At 43.6% G+C, this 22,057-nt stretch overlaps 2 protein-coding genes across 22 annotated transcripts in view; one reads left to right on the top strand and one right to left on the bottom strand.

Moving 5' to 3' along the window:
- The first annotated feature begins 3,932 nt into the window (after positions 1 to 3,932).
- Positions 3,933 to 14,540, top strand: brd7 (bromodomain containing 7). The gene is made up of 17 exons (XM_021607698.3): positions 3,933 to 4,092; positions 5,789 to 5,976; positions 7,825 to 7,933; positions 8,084 to 8,141; positions 8,714 to 8,858; positions 9,042 to 9,152; positions 9,472 to 9,644; positions 10,728 to 10,854; positions 11,013 to 11,088; positions 11,267 to 11,374; positions 11,713 to 11,848; positions 12,186 to 12,288; positions 12,387 to 12,446; positions 13,078 to 13,180; positions 13,477 to 13,620; positions 13,975 to 14,115; positions 14,361 to 14,540. Exons 1-17 carry the CDS (start codon positions 4,050 to 4,052, stop codon positions 14,420 to 14,422), a joined length of 1,887 nt encoding a protein of 628 aa, XP_021463373.1. The 5' UTR covers positions 3,933 to 4,049; the 3' UTR covers positions 14,423 to 14,540.
- Positions 14,541 to 14,733: 193 nt separating this feature from the next.
- LOC110526596 (adenylate cyclase type 2) overlaps positions 14,734 to 22,057 on the bottom strand; it is an 84,260-nt gene continuing 76,936 nt past the window's right edge. For 15 of the 21 annotated variants that reach the window (XM_021607693.3, XM_021607694.3, XM_021607696.3 and 12 more), the window contains 5 exons: positions 21,408 to 21,554; positions 21,188 to 21,295; positions 19,090 to 19,204; positions 16,400 to 16,524; positions 14,734 to 16,267 (listed from right to left, as the gene is read on the bottom strand). In XM_021607693.3, the coding sequence (XP_021463368.2) occupies positions 16,121 to 16,267; positions 16,400 to 16,524; positions 19,090 to 19,204; positions 21,188 to 21,295; positions 21,408 to 21,554 (642 nt within the window). In that variant the 3' untranslated portion in view covers positions 14,734 to 16,120. Of the gene's footprint in view, positions 16,268 to 16,399; positions 16,525 to 19,089; positions 19,205 to 19,592; positions 19,889 to 21,187; positions 21,296 to 21,407; positions 21,555 to 22,057 lie in introns of all 21 variants that reach the window. The other 6 variants (XR_016496875.1, XR_016496876.1, XR_016496880.1 and 3 more) reach the window with 1 other exon arrangement.

The following is a 22,057-nucleotide window of genomic DNA, read 5'->3' as shown; positions in this document are numbered from 1 at the left end:
GCAGCACATGGTACCCTGGCTATTGAAACTAGTTTTACAATATGTTTGAGCGAATAATCACGAAATCAATACAGTACAGACTACAGTAGATGATGATTTCATCACCATAGTGATGTACAGTGCTTTGCTCCAAGTTGGAACTTCCAACACAGAGCCAGGTCATATCCAGTGGCTCATGACTGTATTAGAGATATTGGGACATCTGCCATGGTGAACGTTGGGAGTAATACAGTCTTATAACAGTCTAACAGAAAACCAAAGCTACACACAGACACCGTGAAGGCCGTAGATAGGAGGAGAGTTAAACGTCATTCTGTGATTGAGTGATTGAGTCTCAAAGCAGCCATCACAATGACAGATTGGCAGCAATCAGGACAGACAGGCAGGAGAGAAAGAATGATTGGCCTCAAATCTTTGATGTTTATATCTCTTTTATCTGATTGCTGGTTATACATCTTCAAACCCTGTTCGTTGTTGACAGGCATGAGGACCCTAAACCATCATCTCTGTCACATCTGAATAAGATTCAGCTTGCTTCCCTTTGAGTTTAAAGAAGAAAACGTTAATCTGCTTCGCAGTGTTTATCTCTGTCAGGGAACAACTGATGTGCCATTCATTCTGTGTACACAACCAATAACATTTTCTTTGATTTGATTACATGGTTTCAAGTCATTTAGAAATAATTATTATGTGCTGGAGATCCTGGATGATAGTGCATTGCAAAAGCTTATAGAGAATAACATAATATGACCATTTTCAATGGACAATAGCAGAAAACTGGGTTGTCCAAGGTCATAAAAAAGCACTACCAATGTCTGTACAAAAATGTTACAACACGGTTCTCTGGTATTCTAAAACTGTAGAAACTGGATTGTTCCACTGGTTTAAATTTCAAATTATGATAGTATTTTGGCCCTACAATGGCATATAAACACTGTGCATATCTTGAGTGCTGATTGGTTGGTCAAACCCAAACCATGTGCAAGACAGATAAACCATTTGAAACCCTTTTTTGTGTCCCCTTGTTTGTGTTTTTGTTGTGAATGTATGGAGACCAAACATGTTCATTCCATACAGGCCACAGAGTGGGAAGCGGTTTCCCATGGTTCCGTTAGGATGCTGCATGCTTTCATGTGGAAAAGAATCTCTGGGTCCCCTCAGCCCCTCTGTTGTGACAGGGGATAATGAATTTCACAACATCTGCCATTTGTTAGCCCTGTTCGGTGTAACCAATCTCCTTTTAATCCTGAGACGTTCATGGACTTCCAAAGCGTGTAAAGAGCCACAGATTAAATGAAACAGATGGATCCCATGGCCTCTCTGGGCTGGCAGTAGGAGTACAGAGTACCGACAGGCAAGCAGGCAGAGGATGGGGCTGGGAATAAGGGCTGGGGCTGGCAGTAGGAGTACAGAGTACCGACAGGCAAGCAGGCAGAGGATGGGGCTGGGAATAAGGGCTGGGGCTGGGAGTAGGGGTACAGAGTACAGACAGGCAAACAGGCAGAGGAGGGGGCTGGGAGTAGGGGTACAGAGTACCGACAGGCAAGCAGGCAGAGGATGGGGCTGGGAATAAGAGCTGGGGCTGGGGAGTAGGAGTACAGAGTACAGACAGGCAAACAGGCAGAGGATGGGGCTGGGAATAAGGGCTCGGGCTGGGGAGTAGGAGTACAGGCTAGGACACACTCTATACAGCTTTCTATTGAGTTACAGTACATCCCTTCAAATGCACTGAAAGTATAGGACCTCTGTCATATGTTTATAGGTATTCAGTGTAGTGGTAGTGATTTTCAGCCGTAATGTTAGCTGATTCAAGCTCTTGCTTCAAGAAAAGTGAAGATTTGACATGTCAGTGTTGAATGGTTTGAGCCTTATCTCAGTTTCAAGGGACACAGAGTACTGGACAGTGATTCTCTCTCCCCAAGGCTTGTGAGGGATAGAGAGTGACAACACAGGCAGATAATAGTCAACACTATTGATAAAGAAGCTGCGACACTGCTCCTCTTTTAGGCTTCTGTATCAGAACTCACCAGACAGTGACAGTATTAAGCCTGAGCTGAACCAGAGTGATGGGTTTTTAAATCAACTGACATGATTTACCTCACTGCTTAAAATGATTATCCTTAAGGGCAAAAGAAAAATGGTATTTGCTTGCGTGGGCCAGGCAATGATAACGCTAAACTGTACAGCTGTACAGATAGAATACAACTAAAATCCTCAATGATCAACTTGAAATGTAAAAATATGATCACTTCACAAAAATGTAGAGGAGTTGATATTCAGATCAATTATAATTCGTTGAGGATTATTTTGCCTAGCCATTGATGAAAAATTATACATTCATCAGAGCCTCAGAATCTCCTTTCCATCTGAAAGGAAGGTATGGTCGGAATGGCCGATTCTCAATTTCTCGATTTTCCACCAATTCTGAATATGAGCAACTGGATTCTCGGCCCCCATCCTCTAAAACCTGGAATGTGCTTCAAAGAATGCACACTATCTTCCCTCCATGAATAAAACATCTGTCATTCATCGGCCTGTAAAATATGTGGCGATTTAACAGAGCATAACAGCTCTGAAGGGGATAGAGGAGGCAGAGCAGAAGCCTGTGCAGTGTCCTAATAATAAGCCATGTACAAGAGTTAGCTTAGGCTATCTCTCCCTTTGGACAGTTCACAGTTTACTGGTCTTGGGCCCAGGCCATGGCAAGTAAAACTCCTATTTGTGATCCATAATGACAATAGGAGTTATTACATGATAGAGAAACAATCCAGTGTTTCAAAGCAGGTTCATGTTAGAGTATTATCATCTATCTGTTGTAGAGTGTGGGCATCCACACTAAGACAGTCCGACAGAGGACTAAAAGCAGACTGGACTGGTGGAAATGTAAACTAAACTATGCAGTGAATGGCCTTGGTGGGCTGCCTCAGGGAAATCTAAACATACAGTAAAAATGTGTCCTGGATCGGTTGGCCTTTCGTGCTGGTCAAAGTGAAAAGTCACAGAGAAGGGGAATGGAAAGTGGGACAGGCAACCGCCATGAGGAAGTTAGTGGGTCAAAGTTACTGTCTCTGGACCTAATTTATTTCTATACATTTTCTCAGAGTAAATTAACTTATTCACTCCCTATCGTGTCTCCAAAGTGAGGCTCCATAAACAAATAGGTGAGAAACAGTGGTCTAGCTGTCTATCCTAGTTGGCTCCAGAGAGGGCACGGAGGGGAAGCCTGTTACTCACACATCAGAGGCTGCATTCACCCTCCGTTCCTCTCTGTTTGGGTACCCTCTCGGCACTGTCTGTTTTAACCAGTCTACCTGACTATTCGGGCCAGGGGCATCTGATAACCTTGGGGTGCTGTCTGTTTTAACCAGTCTGCCTGACTATTCGGGCCAGGGGCATCTGATAACCTTGGGGTGCTTCACCTTCTAAAGCAAGTTCCCATTTATTACTATACACAATTACTCAGTAGGAGGATGTGATGACGTCAGAGGGAGATAGGACAATCACATCATTATGTACTATAGGCCTACACTGCTTCTGAATCTGCTGTCCAGTTTTTTTAAATCTAGGAAAACCTTGAGACTAATACTGTGTTAATCACGCCCCCTACAGGTGACCAAAGTTGATACATTCTTATGTCATTTAAAAAATATATATTTAACCTTTATTTAACTAGGCAAGTCAGTTCACAACAAATTCTTATTCACAATAACGGCCTACCGGCCGACCCGGACGACGCTGGGCCAATTTGGAAGATCCAATCACGGTCGGATGTGATACAGCCTGGGACCATTTCTGACACAATAAAAACAGTTTAAAAAAAAATATTAACTACAGTAAAAACATACAACATGGACACTGGACATGTTATGTAGGTCTGGCTTAAGTACAAATAAACATTGCACATGGTTATAAAATAATGTGATTCAAACTCCAGCCGACATGCGGCGCTGCACCAAACAAAGCACTCTGCAATCGATTGCTATCCCTTCCAGGAGAGAAAACAAAGAACTTGGCTGTCAGCTAGCGTAAAGATTCAAAACATATAAATAATGGGCAAGAAGCATAAAAAGCACAAGTCTGAAAAATATGAAGGTAAGACACATTTAGATATCCAATGCGCTGGCATTGGTTGAATTCCTTGGGCCACTAAAAGGCTTGCGCTTCATAGCTGTTTTCGCGCGAGCTTTGGTTAGCTAACGCATAATCACCCATTTGAATTCACAGCAAGTTAGCTAGCTAACTTATCCAGCTAGCTTAGCCATCTGTACCGAGCTCATTAACAGATGTTAAAATTAATAGATAGCTAATTCGATTATTGCTGATCGCCTTATCATGTATCCTATATGCATTGAACCAAAGATTGAACTTTGAAATGGCTAGCAAGTTATTTACATAGTTTACTCATTTACATATTTTAGCCGGTGGAGAGGTAACGTTAGCCAACTCGCCATGTTGGTGATCTGTTTGCAACATAGCTAGTTATGTTGGCTAACTAGTTGGCTACCTCACAGTTGAGCTAGCCGGCTAGCGAACTGTCAGTAGCAACTTGCGTTGGTTACAATCAAATATTTGGGAATATACACTGCTCAAAAAAACAATGGATGGAGCGAGACATGATGTCCCAGATGTGCTCAATTGGATTCAGATCTGGGGAACGGGCGGGCCAGTCCATAGCATCAATGCCTTCATCTTGCAGGAACTGCTGACACACTCCAGCAACATGAGGTCTAGCATTGTCTTGCATTAGGAGGAACCCAGGGCCAACCGCACCATCATATGGTCTCACAAGGGGTCTGAGGATCTCATCTCGGTACCTAATGGCAGTCAGGCTACCTCTGGCGAGCACATGGAGGGCTGCGCGGCCCCCCAAAGAAATGCCACCCCACACCATGACTGACCCACCGCCAAACCGGTCATGCTGGAGGATGTTGCAGGCAGCAGAACGTTCTCCATGGCGTCTCCAGACTGTCACGTCTGTCACGTGCTCAGTGTGAACCTGCTTTCATCTGTGATGAGCACAGGGCGCCAGTGGTGAATTGGCCAATCTTGGTGTTCTCTGGCAAATGCCAAACGTCCTGCACTGTGTTGGGCTGTAAGCACAACCCTCACCTGTGGACGTCGGGCCCTCATACCACCCTCATGGAGTCTGTTTCTGACAGTTTGAGCAGACACATGCACATTTGTGGCCTGCTGGAGGTCATTTTGCAGGGCTCTGGCAGTGCTCCTCCTGCTCCTCCTTGCACAAAGGCGGAGGTAGCGGTCCTGCTGCTGGGTTGTTGCCCTCCTACGGCTTCCTCCACGTCTCCTGATGTACTGGCCTGTCTACTGGTAGCGCCTCCATGCTCTGGACACTACGCTGACAGACACAGCAAACCTTCTTGCCACAGCTCGCATTGATGTGCCATCCTGGATGAGCTGCACTACCTGAGCCACTTGTGTGGGTTGTAGACTCCGTTTCATGCTACCACTAGAGTGAAAGCACCCCCAACATTCAAAAGTGACCAAAACATCAGCCAGGAAGTTTAGGAACTGAGAAGTGGTCTGTGGTCACCACCTGCAGAACCACTCCTTTATTGGGGGTGTCTTTCTAATTGCCTATAATTTCCACCTGTTGTCTATTCCATTTGCACAACGGCATGTGAAATTTATTGTCAATCAGTGTTTCTTCCTAAGTGGACAGTTTGATTTCACAGAAGTGTGATTGACTTGGAGTTACATTGTGTTTAAGTGTTCCCTTTATTTTTTTGAGCAGTGTACTTAAAGCTAACCCAATGTGTCCCATCTACAGAGTACGGGGAGAGACCACTTAAATTGGTTCTGAAGGTTGCTGGAAATGAGGTGACGACTGGAAGCTCGAGCTTTGAAAACACATTTGACGAACATCCAGATTTAGAGAAACACAAGGACAAGAAAAAGAAGAAGAAAAAGGATAAGGAAAGGAACGATACCATGTCACCAGTTGATAAAAAGAAAAAGGTGAGTTTGGGAATCCATATTTTCATTACAGCCCCTGTTTACCTTTGTACTGTTTTTTTGAGGGAAATATCTAGGGGAGACCATGGCATGGGTGGTGCTAGCTGAATAAGCTCCACCTACAGTGCCTTGGAAAAGTATTCATCCCCCTTGGTGTTTTTCCTATTTTGTTGCATTACAACCTGTAATTTTAAATGGATTTATTTGGATTGCATGTAATGGACATACACAAAATAGTCCAAATTGGTGAAGTGAAATGAAAAAAAAAAACTTACTCTAAAAAAATGGAAAAGTGGTATGTGCATATGTATTCACCCCCTTTGCTATGAAGCCCCTGAATAAGATCTGGTGCAACCAATTACCTTCAGAAGTCACATAATTAGTTAATTGCACACAGGTGGACTAAGTGTCACATGATCTCTGTGTGTGTGTGTTCTGAGTCTGCAACGCCACTAAGCAAGGGGCACCATAAAGACCAAGGAGCTCTCCAAACAGGTCAGGGACAAAGTTGTGGCGAAGGACAGATCAGGGTTGGGTAAAAAAATCTGAAATATTGAACATCCCACAGAGCACCATTAAATCCATTATTAAGAAATTGAAAGGAATGTCACCACAACAAACCTGCCAAGAGAGGGCCGCCCACCAAAACTCACGGTCCAGGCAAGGAGGGCATTAATCAGAGAGGCAACAAAGAGACCAAAGATCACCCTGAAGGACTGCAAAGACTGCAAAGATTGTAGTATCTGTCCATAGGACCACTTTAAGCTGTACACTCCAGAGCTGGGCTTTACGGAAGAGTGGCCAGAAAAAAAGCCATTGCTTAAAGAAAAAAATAAGCTAACACATTGGTGTTCACCAAAGGGGATGTGGGAGACTCTTCAAACATATGGAAGCAGGTACTGTGGTCAGATGAGACTAAAATGTAGCTTTTTGGCCATCAAGGAAAACGCTATGTCTGGCACAAACACAACACCTCATCACCCTGAGAACACCATCCCCCACAGTGAAGCATGGTGGTGGCATCATCATGCTATGTGGATGTTTTTCATCGTCAGGGTCTGGGAAACTAGTCAGAATTGAAGGAATGATGGATGGCGCTAAATTTGAGGGAAACCTGTTTGTCTTCCAGAGATTTGAGACTGGGACGGAGGTTCACCTTCCAGCAGGACAATGACCCTAACATACTGCTAAAGTAACACTCGAGTGGTTTAAGGGAAACCTTTAAATGTCTTGGAATGGCCTAGACAAAGCCCAGACCTCAATCCAATTGAGAATCTGTGGTATGACTTAGATTGCTGTACACCAGTGGAACCCATTCAACTTGAAGGAGCTGGAGCAGTTTTGCCTTGAAGAATGGGCAGAAATCCCAGTGGCCAGATGTGCCAAGCTTATAGAGACATACCCCAAAAGACTTGCAGCTGTAATTGCTGCTAAAGGTGGCTGTACAAAGTATTGACTTTGGAGGGGTGAATAGTTCTGTTTTTTTGTCTTGTTTGCTTCACAAAATATTTTGGATCTTCAAAGTGGTAGGCATGTTGTGAAAATCAAATGATACAAACCCCTAAAAATATTTTTATACCAGGTTGTAAGGCAACAAATGTGTTCACCCCCTTGGCATTTTTACTTTCACAAGCCAATATGTTTGATGAACTCCACCAACTGAGTGGAGCAGAGACCATCTTTTAGAGGAATTCAGCTCTGACCACATGGATTTGCCCAAGAGCCCAATACTTAAACTTAAGAGGCTTTTGATTTTCGGAATTCAAATAGGAGTTTATTTGGCCCATAGATTGACGGACAGGTGATGTTTCAAAAATGAAGTGTCAACAAACATGCTTATGGTGCATTTAGATGACGAAGAAGAAGAAGGGACAGGACGCTGATACAGACTGGGATGATAGGGAGGCGAGCAGGACCCCTATCCGTTCAGATCTGGCATCCTCTTTGAGTAAAGTGGAAGGTAAGTTACTTGCCATTTTCTACAATGACTGCAACTTTTCCATCATAATCCTTTCTTTGCCTTTCATTTCTATATGAAGTCATTTGAACCATTATTTATCTTTCTTACTCTTCCTCTCGCTCGTGTGCTTTTTCCCTCTCTCATTCTCAGAGAAAGAACTGACCCCACTGCAGGAAGCATTGAGTCAGCTCATCAGACAGCTCCAAAGGTGAAGCTTGTTAATAAGACATTGACAATGAATTGATTAGCAGTCTGTTTCCTCTGGTCTATAAAAAAATATCCCGGTGCTGTCTTTCGGATGGGCTTTTAACCGGGTGACCTGACTCTCTGTGGTCAAAGATCCCATGGCAATTATCATAGACTGCTGCACCCAGACTCTTAAGGCACTGCATATCAGTGCTAGAGGCGTCACTACAGACCCTGGTTTAATTCCAGGCTGTATCACAACTGGCCGTGATTAGGAGTCCCATAGGGCGGCTCACAATTGGCCCAGTGTCGTCCGGGTTTGGCCGTCATTGTAAATAAGAACTTGTTCTTAACCGACTTGCCTAGTTAAATAAAACATTTTTAAAAACCTGGTGTCCTAGTTAAATTCCCAATCTGGTCCTCACACCTAATAAACCCTAGCTTCCAATTGGCTCATTCACCCCCCTCCCCCCCTCTTCTTTGTAACTATTCCCCAGGTTGTTGCTGTGAATGAGAATGTGTTCAGTCAACTTACTTGGTAAAATAAATGTTGCATTGAGGCCTAACAAAGCAATAACTGACTTTCTCCTGTAGGAAAGACCCAAGTGCGTTTTTCTCGTTCCCTGTGACTGACCTTATCGCTCCTGGCTACTCCACGATCATCAAGCGGCCCATGGACTTTGGCGCAATGAAGGATAAAGTCAAGAATGAGTATTACCAGTCACTAGAGGAGCTCAAGGTACACCTGTCAGCTGCTCTACCTTCTTGACAAATAACTTTCAGAATAGCTTTCTTTTGTCATCTCATTCTAAAGCAGTGGGTTGATTGACAATCAAGCCTGAGGTGTTGCTTTAAATAGAAACCCAACGTTAAACATATACAGAGTCCAGTGACTGACTGCCGTGTGTCTCCATTGATACAGGTGGACTTCAGAATCATGTGTGAGAATGCCATGATCTACAACAAGCCAGAGACCATTTACCACAAAGCTGCCAGGAAGCTGCTCCACTCTGGCATGAAGATCCTCCGCCCGGTAAGGAGAGTGCGCCTACAGAAGGAAATTTGACACATACATCACACATGCATATGGGATTTTGTCCTGGATTGGGCTTAATCTGTGTCTAGGAAACTGGCCCTATATTTGTGCCTGAGTGAAATAATCGCTAGTTGCCACATGAACAGCAGAGGGCGCCATATCCATACCCCTGAATGTTTAGATATGAATCTTCACCACAAAGTTTATTTTGTTTTATAATTGGTGCCCTGTAATCACAACACCCCTTGGTTGGAACAACAATGGATTGTGGCGTAAATTGCGGTGAAACAAAGTCAACTCTCTCGCTGTCCCACAGGAGAGGCTTGAGAGCCTGAGGCAGAGTATTGAGTTCATGGCTGACCTAGAGAACCCAGCCAACCGGTCAAGTAAGACTGGAGAGGTGGGGAACTCAAGCATGGACCAGTGTAAAGACGGCCCTAGCCCCACAGATCCTAGCGAGACAACCCAGTCTGCACCAAACACTCCCAGGTACCGTGTTAACTTTACCCTGCACATGAACACTGACCAATATGCTTTTAGGTATTAATTGCTTAGTCAACATATGGATTTCGATCTCAGACACAATTTACATAAACTAATATTTAGACTACAGATAGGGGTTAAGGTGCTTGTTCATAGCTTAGACTGTGAGAAGCTGTTCCTGGCCATTTGCCAGACACAGATCCCAACCAGGAAGCAAGCAATCAGTATTACACACTAATGTTATTAAGTCATGGATAGTGTCCAAGTTCTGTGGACTTGTTCTCCCAAGTGTTTGGTGGATTAGTTCTTTCTACAGAATCTGGCTGGAGGGTGAGCGATAACGAAAGGAATGCCTCTGAGCGTGTCAGGTCTTGTGTTCAGTCAGCATTATGCAGCACGTTTCACACCAATCACTCTCTGAAACCTACGAGTTGTTGTCCTTGTAAACCCCACTGAGGTATAATGAGTAGAAAATGTCTTCTTACTTTTAGGTGTTTTTGTAAACTGCATTGTTGGTTAAGGGCTTGTAAGTAAGCATTTCACTGTAAGGTACACCTGTTGTATTTAGCATTTCACTGTAAGGTACACCTGTTGTAAGTAAGCATTTCACTGTAAGGTACACCTGTTGTATTTAGCATTTCACTGTAAGGTACACCTGTTGTATTTAGCATTTCACTGTAAGGTACACCTGTTGTATTCAGCATTTCACTGTAAGGTACACCTGTTGTATTTAGCATTTCACTGTGAGGTACACCTGTTGTATTTGGCGCATGCAACAAATATTTGATTTGAAATGCTTTCGCAAATAAGACTACAGCATGAGGACTTAAGATTTGATGTGAAGTTTGATTGAAAGTATACTGGCAGCATATTCATTGGGAACATGTACTGTAGCTATAGCATGAAATGTATTTATTAGATTTAGATGTTATGACTGTTTCAAAATGTATTGTAATCACTAATGGCTGCCAGCAAAATAAATTCATATTTTCTGCTGGTCCTTTTTTTGGTATTGAACAATGAAACCCTATGAATCAGTTAAGTTGAAAGTCTCCTACTCCTCTATAATATGTTCTCCAATACTTCCAGGAAAGACAACGACTCCAAAGACGAAGTGTCCAAGGTCGTCAGTCAAGCAGAGAAGGAGCTTGAGGAGATCCGTAAGCTCATTGACGATTCAGGAGGCAAACTGTCCAATAGAGGGCTGGAGAGTGAGGTGAGAGCTACGGGCTATGGAATTGGCTTAAACTGTTTAGGCCAACCAAGCTCTCTTACCCCATCTGCTATATAGGAAATGTATGGTCTAATTTAGTGAATGTATTCATTATGTTCACTAATGTAATAATACAAATATTGTTTTATTTGGTCATGTAGCTGGACTTTGAGAGGAGAAAGTCTGATGGTTCCACCACACTGGCAATCCTGAACCCAGTCGACCTTGTGGCTGGAGGTAGGTCCAGTCAGTCACGCCCGCAATTAGCTCGTTGCTCTATATCCATTTCTATTTGTGCAACATGGGGAAACAGGAATCCATGATTGATTCCAACTGTTAACTATATCAAGTGTAATAAAATCAGATTTTAATTGTAAATGAGCCTCTATTTCTCCATCTGCTCTTATCTCTACAGATGTGGGCTACTGCCCTGTGAAGCTGGGCATGATGTCCAACCGGCTGCAGAGTGGCATCAACACCCTGCAGGGCTTTAAGGAGGACAAGAGGAACATGGTCACACCAGGTAAGCTGAAGGGGCCTTAGTGACAAGGTTTAATAATCAAAAGGCATTTCTTATATCGTCTCCCAAGAGGGGCTGAATAACCTCTTCATCTGAACCCAGAGCTTGTATAGAAGCGCATGTATAAAGCCAATGTTCAACCAACATACCAGTCTTAATGTATCCATTCATGGGCAACATTGTTTTTCCCTAAGGTTATGTAGCCTTGTTAGATTGTGATTCTATAAAAATCTGTTTTTCATAGTCCTATAAATGTATCTCTGTGAGAGGCTGAGCTCTCAGCCTGTGGTCCTGTATCTCCATCAGTGTTTACGAGCTGTAATGTAACCCAACTCTCACAGTATCGTACATGAACTATGGGCCGTACACCTCCTACGCGCCCGCCTACGACTCGAGCTTCGCCAACATCGGGAAAGAGGACTCTGACCTGATCTACTCCTTCTATGGAGAGGAAGCCAGCCTCCAGGGATCTGAGAGGTATGCATGTTGCTCCTCATCCTCCCCCTACATTACGGTGTAATATTATGGTCCGGATCTGACATTTACAATAACAAGAGCCTACTTTACAGTAAATAATTCCAAACAAAGCTTTAAGCATTCCAGCATGCTCATAACAGTCCAGATGCCCCTGTATTTCATTGGGTTTGTATATGAGAGTAGGCATTTTATGGTTCTGTTGGCGTGGATGAGATTCACTGTGGTGGAGGCTAAAACCACATGGTAAACCTGATACTGCTGCTTCTGAGAGGAGACCAAATGTGACTACCATACACACACACACACTGATGTAATGTGTTTGTCTTTGTGTCTGCAGCCTCTCGGAGTTCCTGTCCAAATCGGAGGAGCACATGTACAAACTGGCAGACAACCTCCTGGACGCGTTGACTAACGGGGAGCACTCCAAAACCCTGAGAGAGGTAGAACCATTAAGCATGTATCTGCATGGGAATTATGGCTACAGTTATTTTAACATTTCTTTGGACAATACTAAACTTGATGTGTTCTTGCCTGTCAGACCTGTCCAGATGAGCAAGGGCCAACAGAAACCGCTGAGACTGGAGACAAGGACATGGAGGTAAGTCTCAGATATACTAGGACACTAAACCTCAGCAGATAAAGGAGACGCCACACCCTAGGTCTCAACTACACCCTCCTGAAGTGAACCCCAGCTATCCTGCTCCACCCCCACACGACCCAACTCCTTGACATATAGCTTGTTAGCTAGCTGCCATGATCCAACACATGGAAAGAACATTTCCCCTTCAAAACACTGCCTCTCTCCACCAGCCCCTGACACCAGGTCTGTTCACACACTGTCAGGGATGTGGAAATGTCTGTTTTATTTCTGCGCCTCCTTCGTTGGGCGGCTGAATGGCTCCTCAGTCACAGCAGTGTAGAGGCTGGAGGAAAGAAAATCAGGTGTCTCAAGCACACTGCAACTCTCTGTACCTGGCTGTTTGCTGTGCTTGGCCAGTGTCCAGTTTATCCTCATTCCCTGGTTGGGTGTTGCTGCTGCTCTTTATTTTATTGGAAAGAGCTTGGCAGAGGTATCGACTGGAGCTACCAGAAAAGAGCTGGCCTGGCTGATGGGCCTCCTTTCAGGAATGCAATTTTAAAGATTCACTGACTGCAGCACTGGGTGACTTGGAATCCAAACAAAAATGCGTTTTACTAACCTTTCTTTCATCCTTCTGTTTTTCCCTCAGGTGGTTGATCCGGAGGCCAGCAAGCAGACTGAAAGCAGACTAGCCTCCCTGGGCTCTGTGGTCGGCCTGGACCTCCAGACTCCACCGGACCTCCTCTCTGAGGGTAAAGATCAGCTCTAACTGAGCAAACCGACAGCATGCCAGTTCTCAAACTACTGAGAGCCCAAGCGTTACATTTTAAATCCCCTAGGCTTAAACCTTTCCTCAAGGTAATTGAGGCGTTTCTGACTCCTGCAGCCTCCCTGGGCTGTTGTAGGCCCTATGCAGTCCCAGTTGAATGTAGTCTATGAAGATAAGAGGGCGGATTCAAGAAATGGAATCCATTGTAGATGATCCTGCACAGGTCAATGCAAGCTTCCTTAGGATATTTAAGTGTATGTATATGTCTCTGTGCATCAGAGGCCCAACACTTCCAGCAGAAGTTGGATGAGACTACAAAGCTCCTCCACGAGCTGCAGGAAGCGCAGAGGGAACGCTTGAGTGTCAAGCAGCCCCCCAACATTATCTGCCTGCTAGCCCCAACCACCAAGGAGCTGCAACTGGGTAACGCTTCCTTTTCTTTTTAAAGGAGAATGGAATTCCACTCTGTATTTTATTGGGGGCGGGGCGGGGGGGGGGGCTCTGATTCAAAGGGTTGAGGAAGACACATTTCGGTTGAAGTCATTGTTGTGCAGCTGACTAGGTATCACCTTTCCCATGTAAAGAAATAGTGCAACCAGAAACGACTAAACATTAATTTCTGTCAAAGCTATTTCCTTTTGACTCTGTTAATTCCAGTGGAAGAAATTCCTGGGCCATCCATTTTTCAGCTACACCACTACCAGTGATCTTTATTTGGACTCCACCCTTTGGCTTGAAGTTGGACTCTAATATAATTTCCCATTTGTCTCCCTGTAGCTGAGAAGGTGACTGGTAACCTGGCCCAACTGACCAGTCAGGTGGCTCCAGGAGATGTGAGCAGTGTGTACGGGATCAGGAGGGCCATGGGCATTGCTCTGCCCTTAGAGGCAGATGAACCACTCATAGACCTCACCACAGGTAGGCTTAAACCACCCGGCATCTGTTTCCCTGGTTATTTAGTTCATGGGTAGTAAACATTCTAACCATATGCTGGTTGATTTTTAAGGTGTTCAGTGAAGTAGTAAGCCTACTTGCAAAACTGACTTACCTTCTTAATTGCCCCTGAGGTAGTAAAGTTGTATTGAATGGTGTTATGGTGTATAAAATGTTATGGCTACATATGAATTGAAATGTCAAAGCTATTCCCGTTATCTTGATTCCAGTTGATGCTGAGCCAATGGATACCTTGCCTGAAGTTCAGCAGATTCCAGTCATCGCAGTATAATGGAATTTCACAGCAACCATCCTCCTGATAACATCCAATCTCTGTTGTAGTGTTCAAAAAGGTTCTTTGTTTGCATTTCTTTTAAACCTTTTTATATATAAAGCCATTTGTCACCTTTTGTCTTCGTAAATCAAGTTGGGATTCAGCCTCTAAAAATATCAACTTGCGAAACAATTTATCGCAACTGTACAAAATGTAAACTCCCATTTAGTCCTCAGACCAGATGAAAGCAACACGGTAGACGTTGAGTAAGGCCACAGGACAAGTCAGTGTTCCATATCTTAAACATCTGCCTTGGACCTATCAAATCATTTATGGGTAACAGTTAAGTATTTTATTGTGATTGTTTAATTAAACAATGCTCAAACAGCTTCTTAGCTAAATTGGCTCTTTGCTAGGACTGTCAGTGGTGTGATTGGGGAGTGGAGAACTGAAAACAAGCTGTTATTGGCCGAGAGGTTTGGAACTCTTATCGGTCTTTACTAATTTACTGCCTGGCCAAAACTCCATCCCACCAAACAGGCTGAGATTTCAGGTGGTCTTTTCTAAATGGCGCTTATACTAAAAGGGCATTGTCATAGTATTATTCTAACCTGTGTGTTTAGGTACACAAAGGACACCAAATAGAATATTAGTTTGACCAGCGATTCACAGGCAGCATATAAGACACTGCAGTTTGTTGGCTAGTCAATGCAATTTATACCTTTACAACTAATATGGCTGAAGCATACTGCACAGCACTGAGGATCATTTTGTTTCAGTCAAATTAAGCTTTTCATTAGTGACCAGAATGTTTTACTGTGCATATAGCACTTATTCATCATTTATTTTTGAAAGACATCATACCATATAAACTGTCCATCGGTCTCAGCTGTTTCAGTAGGCAGGATATTTGGCTTCGATATTTACATTTAGTCCCATGGTCGTAGAAACCAAACAGAAAAATAAGAAATTATTAGAGGGTGACTGTTCACTAAACAAACTGTTAAAGGTAGACTCAGCGATATGACCAAAGTAAACAGCATAGTGGGTCAATTTCCACAACCGCGCGTTTAAACTTCTCTGCTGTTTTGGTTCTGTTGCTACCACGCTGTAACAGCGTGAAGGGAACCCGTGCACAAGTCTTGCAGCTCATGACAATGTCATTTTGCTTAGTCTACCTTTTAAGGTCTAGAAAACCATGGCAGCGAGTATGTACTGTCACTCCACATGCAGCATAAACAGATAAACAGCTCAGTTTTGAGCAGACTGAAGATGTTTTTGGTGCATCTCATGATTCCAGAAAGGTTCTAGGAGTATTAGGTGATAGAATCCAGTATGATGACGGCCAGTGCTTGACGTAACCTCCATGTCAGTCTAATTGAATGCATACATTAGAACTATATCTCTCTCTCTCTCTCTCAAAAAAAAAATCAGCAGCACTAAGCATTTATTTCCAATGAAGAATAATCCAAAATATAACCTCTAGGACCACGTCTTCAAGTCTTGATCTGGTCCGGTCAGGATCGTCGCTGACTGAAGCACTGGGATGGATTATATTTGTGTGCTCCAGTAGGTTTAGTCTAAGCATGTTAACTTATGTGCGTTCATGTAATTAGTCTGTGCTGAATGCTAGACTGTGTCCTGTAACCGACCCAGCACACGTATGCGCTACCAGGCCCAGAGTCCACACACACAGTAGTGTGCTCACCGTAGACCTCAGCTCAGGCCCATTCCCTGCTGCTTGCTCATGTCCGTACACACAAAGAAGGTTGTCAGCTCGCCTTTTCCCTTGACGTTGATGAGGCCTCGGCATTCACAGGAGTAGCCCAGCTTCTGGAGCACGTCCGACGTCTCCTCTGTAACCTGGAGCAGAAACAGACGAAGCAAGGAACAAGACATTACTTTGCTGAATGCATGCAGCCATGGTTTTTGTGTGGTTATAGTTCATCTCTCCAGCCAGACTAGCAAGGACAATACTAGGTTGTTGTACTGAACCTGAATCTTGCCCAGCTCTCCAGTGCTCTCCATCCTACTGGCCACATTGACGGTGTTGCCCCAGATGTCATACTGAGGTTTTCTGGCTCCAATCACCCCAGCAATAACAGGCCCATGGTTAATGCCTGTGAAAGGCAGGCAGACAGTGACACAGGGCACACATACAGTGCCTTGCGAAAGTATTCGGCCCCCTTGAACTTTGCGACCTTTTGCCACATTTCAGGCTTCAAACATAAAGATATAAAACTATTTTTTTGTGAAGAATCAACATCAAGTGGGACAACATTTATTGGATATTTCAAACTTTTTTAACAAATCAAAAACTGAAAAATTGGGCGTGCAAAATTATTCAGCCCCCTTAAGTTAATACTTTGTAGCGCCACCTTTTGCTGCGATTACAGCTGTAAGTCGCTTGGGGTATGTCTCTATCAGTTTTGCACATCGAGAGACTGACATTTTTTCCCATTCCTCCTTGCAAAACAGCTCGAGCTCAGTGAGGTTGGATGGAGAGCATTTGTGAACAGCAGTTTTCAGTTCTTTCCACAGATTCTCGATTGGATTCAGGTCTGGACTTTGACTTGGCCATTCTAACACCTGGATATGTTTATCTTTGAACCATTCCATTGTAGATGTTGCTTTATGTTTTGGATCATTGTCTTGTAGGAAGACAAATCTCCGTCCCAGTCTCAGGGCTTTTGCAGACTACATCAGGTTTTCTTCCAGAATGGTCCTGTATTTGGCTCCATCCATCTTCCCATCAATTTTAACCATCTTCCCTGTCCCTGCTGAAGAAAAGCAGGCCCAAACCATGATGCTGCCACCACCATGTTTGACAGTGGGGATGGTGTGTTCAGCTGTGTTGCTTTTACGCCAAACATAACGTTTTGCATTGTTTCCAAAAAGTTCAATTTTGGTTTCATCTGACCAGAGCACCTTCTTCCACATGTTTGGTGTGTCTCCCAGGTGGCTTGTGGCAAACTTTAAACAACACTTTTTATGGATATCTTTAAGAAATGGCTTTCTTCTTGCCACTCTTCCATAAAGGCCAGATTTGTGCAATATACGGGACTGATTGTTGTCCTATGGACAGAGTCTCCCACCTCAGCTGTAGATCTCTGCATTTCATCCAGAGTGATCATGGGCCTCTTGGCTGCATCTCTGATCAGTCTTCTCCTTTTGATCTGAAAGTTTAGAGGGACGGCCAGGTCTTGGTAGATTTGCAGTGGTCTGATACTCCTTCCATTTCAATATTATCGCTTGCACAGTGCTCCTTGGGCTGTTTAAAGCTTGGGAAATCTTTTTGTATCCAAATCCGGCTTTTAACTTCTTCACAACAGTATCTCGGACCTGCCTGGTGTGTTCCTTGTTCTTCATGATGCTCTCTGCGCGTTAAACGGACCTCTGAGACTATCACAGTGCAGGTGCATTTATACGGAGACTTGATTACACACAGGTGGATTGTATTTATCATCATTAGTCATTTAGGTCAACATTTGATCATTCAGAGATCCTCACTGAACTTCTGGAGAGAGTTTGCTGCACTGAAAGTAAAGGGGCTGAATAATTTTGCACGCCCAATTTTTCAGTTTTTGATTTGTTAAAAAAGTTTGAAATATCCAAGAAATGTCGTTCCACTTCATGATTGTGTCCCACTTGTTGTTGATTCTTCACAAAAAAATACAGTTTTATCTTTGTTTGAAGCCTGAAATGTGGCAAAAGGTCGCAAAGTTCAAGGGGGCCGAATACTTTCGCAAGGCACTGTAACAAGATACCTGCTGGGAATAAACCAGTCACATACTGTAGAGTAGTCTACTAGAATGTGATGACCAAGACACTGACTATCAGCTAGACTGACCTGATTTTATGCCACAGAACTGGAAATAAAATACAAATGACATGCTCAATTCAGTGATATGCACTAACAGGGTCAAACAAGTGCCATCAGCTTGTCTGGCTGAGTCAACCACAGGGAGCCAAAGCCATTTTACAATTCTGTTTTAGTCATTTAGCAGACACTTTTATCCAGAGCGACTTACATGAGCAATTGGGGTATCGCAAGGGCACATCGACAGAATTTTCACTTAGTCAGCTCGATAAGTCGAACCAGCAACCTTTTGGTTACTGGCCCAACTCTTAACCGCTAGGCTACCTGCCACCACTGCCAGTTGTTCATGTTGGAATCTGCGTTTTAATAAAAAGTCTTCCAGGGAGAATTATGTGGACTTCATATGTTTTATTTAGATTTTTCTTGAGACACATGAATAAGTCCTTTGAATTTTATTTTCTTGTATTTCATGCCAGCTTTCTGTGTTTGTATTAAAACCCTAATGTGTGCTTTTATCTCTCAAGTATTATAAAATGTTTTCCTAAAGCCTGGGGGATCTGCTCAGAATAAGCTGTCTGAGAACTGTCTCAAAAGTACACAGGGAGACCAGCGGAATCATGGAGTCAATGTTAGCTATTGTGGGGACAGAAAGAATGTCCTACGTGGTTAGATAGACTGGGTATCACAGAGCCAGGAGTGTTTTGTTCTATAACTAGAGCTCACAATTTCTCCTGACCAGGTCAGGTGCTCAGGGAAAAACTCTTAGCACTAGAATGAAACCCAAATAAAGATGGATGGAACCGAACGCATTGCAGACGTAATGGGTAGTTAATGAATATAGTTCATGTGCCCAAGCTTTACTCACCCACACGCAGTCTAAAACTGTTGAAGGAGTGTCTGTTGATGCCATCCAGCTTGCCAATGAGGGCAATGGCAAACTCTACCATGTTCCCCATCTGTGCCTGCTGCCTATCTCGGTCCTGAAACAACACAGTTCATCATGAAGTCCACACACAGGACACTACTACTTACAGTTAAAGTCAGAAGTTTACATACACTTAGGTTGGAGTCATTAAAACTTGTTTTTCAACCACTCCACAAATGTCTTGTTAACAAACTATAGTTTTGGCACGTCGGTTAGGACAAGCAATTTTCCTAACAATTGTTTACGGACAGATTATTACACTTATAATTCACTGTATCACAATTCCAGTGGGTCAGAAATGTACATACACTAAGTTGACTGTGCCTTTAAACAGCTTGGAAAATTCCAGAAAATTATGTCATGGCTTTAGAAGCTTCTGATAGGCTAAGTGACATAATTTGAGTCAATTGGAGGTGCACCTGTGGATGTATTTCAAGGCCTACCTTCAAACTCAGTGCCTCTTGGTGACATCATGGGAAAATCAAAAGAAATCAGCCAAGACCTCAGAAAAAACATTGTAAACCTCCACAAGTCTGGTTCATGCTTGGGAGTAATTTCCAAACACCTGAAAGTACCATGTTCATCTGTACAAACAACAGTACGCAGGTATAAACACCATGGGACCACGCAGCCGTCATACCGCTCAGGAAGGAGATGCGTTCTGTCTCCTAGACATGAACGTACTTTGGTGCGAAAAGTGCAAATCAATCCCAGAACAGCGAAGGACCTTGTGAAGATGCTGGAGGAAACAGGTACAAAAGTATCTATATCAACAGTAAAATGAGTCCTATATTGACATAACCTGAAAGGCCACTCTGCAAGGAATAAGCCACTGCTCCAAAACCACCATAAAAAAGCCAGACTATGGTTTGCAACTGCACATGGGGACAAAGATCGTACTTTTTGGGAAAATGGTCTGATGAAACAAAAATAAAACTGTTTGGCCATAATGACCATCTTTATGATTGGAGGAAAAAGGGGTAGGCTTGCAAGCAGAAGAACACCATCCCAACCGTGAAGCATGGGGGTGGCATCATGTTGTGGGGGTGCTTTGCTGCAGGAGGGACTGGTGCACTTCACAAAATAGATGGCATCATGAGGGCGGAAAATTATGTGGATATATTGAAGCAACAGCTCAAGACATTAGTCAGGAAGTCAAAGCTTGGTCGCAAATGTGTCTTCCAAATGAACAAAGACCCCAAGCATACTTCCAAAGTTGTGGCAAAATGGCTTAAGGACAACAAAGTCAAGGTTTTGGAGTGGCCATCACAAAGCCCTGACCTCAATCCCATAGAAAATTTGTGGGCAGAACTGAAAAAGCGTGTGCGAGCAAAGAGGCCTACAAACCTGACTCAGTTACACCAGCTCTGTCTGGAGGGATAGGCCAAAATTCACCCAACTTATTGTGGGAAGCTTGTGGAAGGCTACCCAAACCAAATCAAATTTATTTATAAAGCCCTTCGTACATCAGCTGATATCTCAAAGTGCTGTACAGAAACCCAGCCTAAAACCCCAAACAGCAAGCAATGCAGGTGTAGAAGCACAGTGGCTAGGAAAAAATCCCTAGAAAGGCCAAAACCTAGGAAGAAACCTAGAGAGGAACCAGGCTATGAGGGGTGGCCAGTCCTCTTCTGGCTGTGCCGGGTGGAGATTATAACAGAACATGGCCAAGATGTTCAAATGTTCATTAATGACCAGCATGGTCAAATAATAATAATCACAGGCAGAACAGTTGAAACTGGAGCAGCAGCACGGCCAGGTGGACTGGGGACAGCTAGGAGTCATCATGCCAGGTAGTCAGGGAATTTTTACTAAGATTAAATGTCAGGAATAGTGAAAAACTGTGTTTAAATGTATTTGGCTAAGGTGTATGTAAACTTCTGACTTCAAATGTACATACCCAACTTCATCTATACTGCGTCATTAACCAGGTTTTATGGTAAAGTTCTATAGTATAGAAAATCAAAAGGTATGCACAGTTGCATGCTGTGTAACCCCCTCCCGGCCACATGACCTGGGTCAAATAGTTAGTAGCTACCTGGTTATTCTCCTGTCCTGGGGTGCCACTCAGCCCTGCGGCTGCCATATAAGTGCTTCCGATGGTCTTGATCTTCTCAACTCCACTGAACTTGGGCTTGGACAGCAGCTGTGTGTGGGTAAACAAGTGGATAAGTGAGCCAGGGTTAGCTGTGTACTTATTTCTATTACTGGGACATGTGCAATTTTTGTTTGTTGATGGCTGCCAGCGGTTCTCTGACCTCATCAAAATCTGCTATGATCTCGTTGAGGAGCCTCAGACACTCCAGACCTTCCTTGTTGATGTCACACTCCGTGTAGAACTCTTTGAAGTCCGGTACCGAGGCGAACATCACGCACACACAGTCATATGACTTGTAGTACAGGTCCTGAGGAGGAAGGAGGTGTACAACTTAAGAGGCAATGCCATGTAGTAACACTAAGTAGAAGAACATAGACATACACTTCACAACAGAGATACAGGGAAGTTTCAGGTTCACACAAGAAATATTAGGAGACATTAGAGCACAGAGCCACATCTTTAAGAGAAAGCTAATTCAGAATGCTGAGAGAGACAGACACCACAACAGTTCCTCCAGTGCCAGACGTTCCTAACTGTTTTCACTGTGTTGACGTCTGGCAAGGAAATAGCCAGTGATTAGGCTGTACAAGAGGAGCCAATGTTAAACAGGGCCTCTAAAACCCATTCTCTGGTAGAGAGTGAGGCCATCGAAGTCCCATGCTTCTGCTCCTAGATGTCAAATCTCTGAGGAAAACTTCAAAGCATATTTATTCTTGGGTTTTTTTCTCATGCTTTTTGTTGTGTTGTTTGTTTGATTTGACAATGTGTCATCAATTGGGATTACTATTGTCAGGTATATGCAGTGTTCAA

Source organism: Oncorhynchus mykiss, chromosome 6 (assembly GCF_057628025.1).
Source record: "Oncorhynchus mykiss isolate SJ-2025 chromosome 6, ASM5762802v1, whole genome shotgun sequence".
NCBI lineage: Eukaryota > Metazoa > Chordata > Actinopteri > Salmoniformes > Salmonidae > Oncorhynchus > Oncorhynchus mykiss.
The sequence above is the reverse complement of the archived record's forward strand: the minus strand, read 5'-3'. Positions and strand labels throughout refer to the sequence as shown.

What these genes read in the sequence shown, in the direction of transcription:
- brd7 (XM_021607698.3), top strand. Translation starts at nt 4,050, where the DNA reads ATGGGCAAGAAGCATAAAAAGCACAAGTCTGAAAAATATGAAG. An exon ending in CAAGTCTGAAAAATATGAAG is followed by an intron (nt 4,093 to 5,788) that starts GTAAGACACATT and finishes TCCCATCTACAG; the next exon opens with AGTACGGGGAGAGACCACTT. An exon ending in CTCATCAGACAGCTCCAAAG is followed by an intron (nt 8,142 to 8,713) that starts GTGAAGCTTGTT and finishes TTTCTCCTGTAG; the next exon opens with GAAAGACCCAAGTGCGTTTT.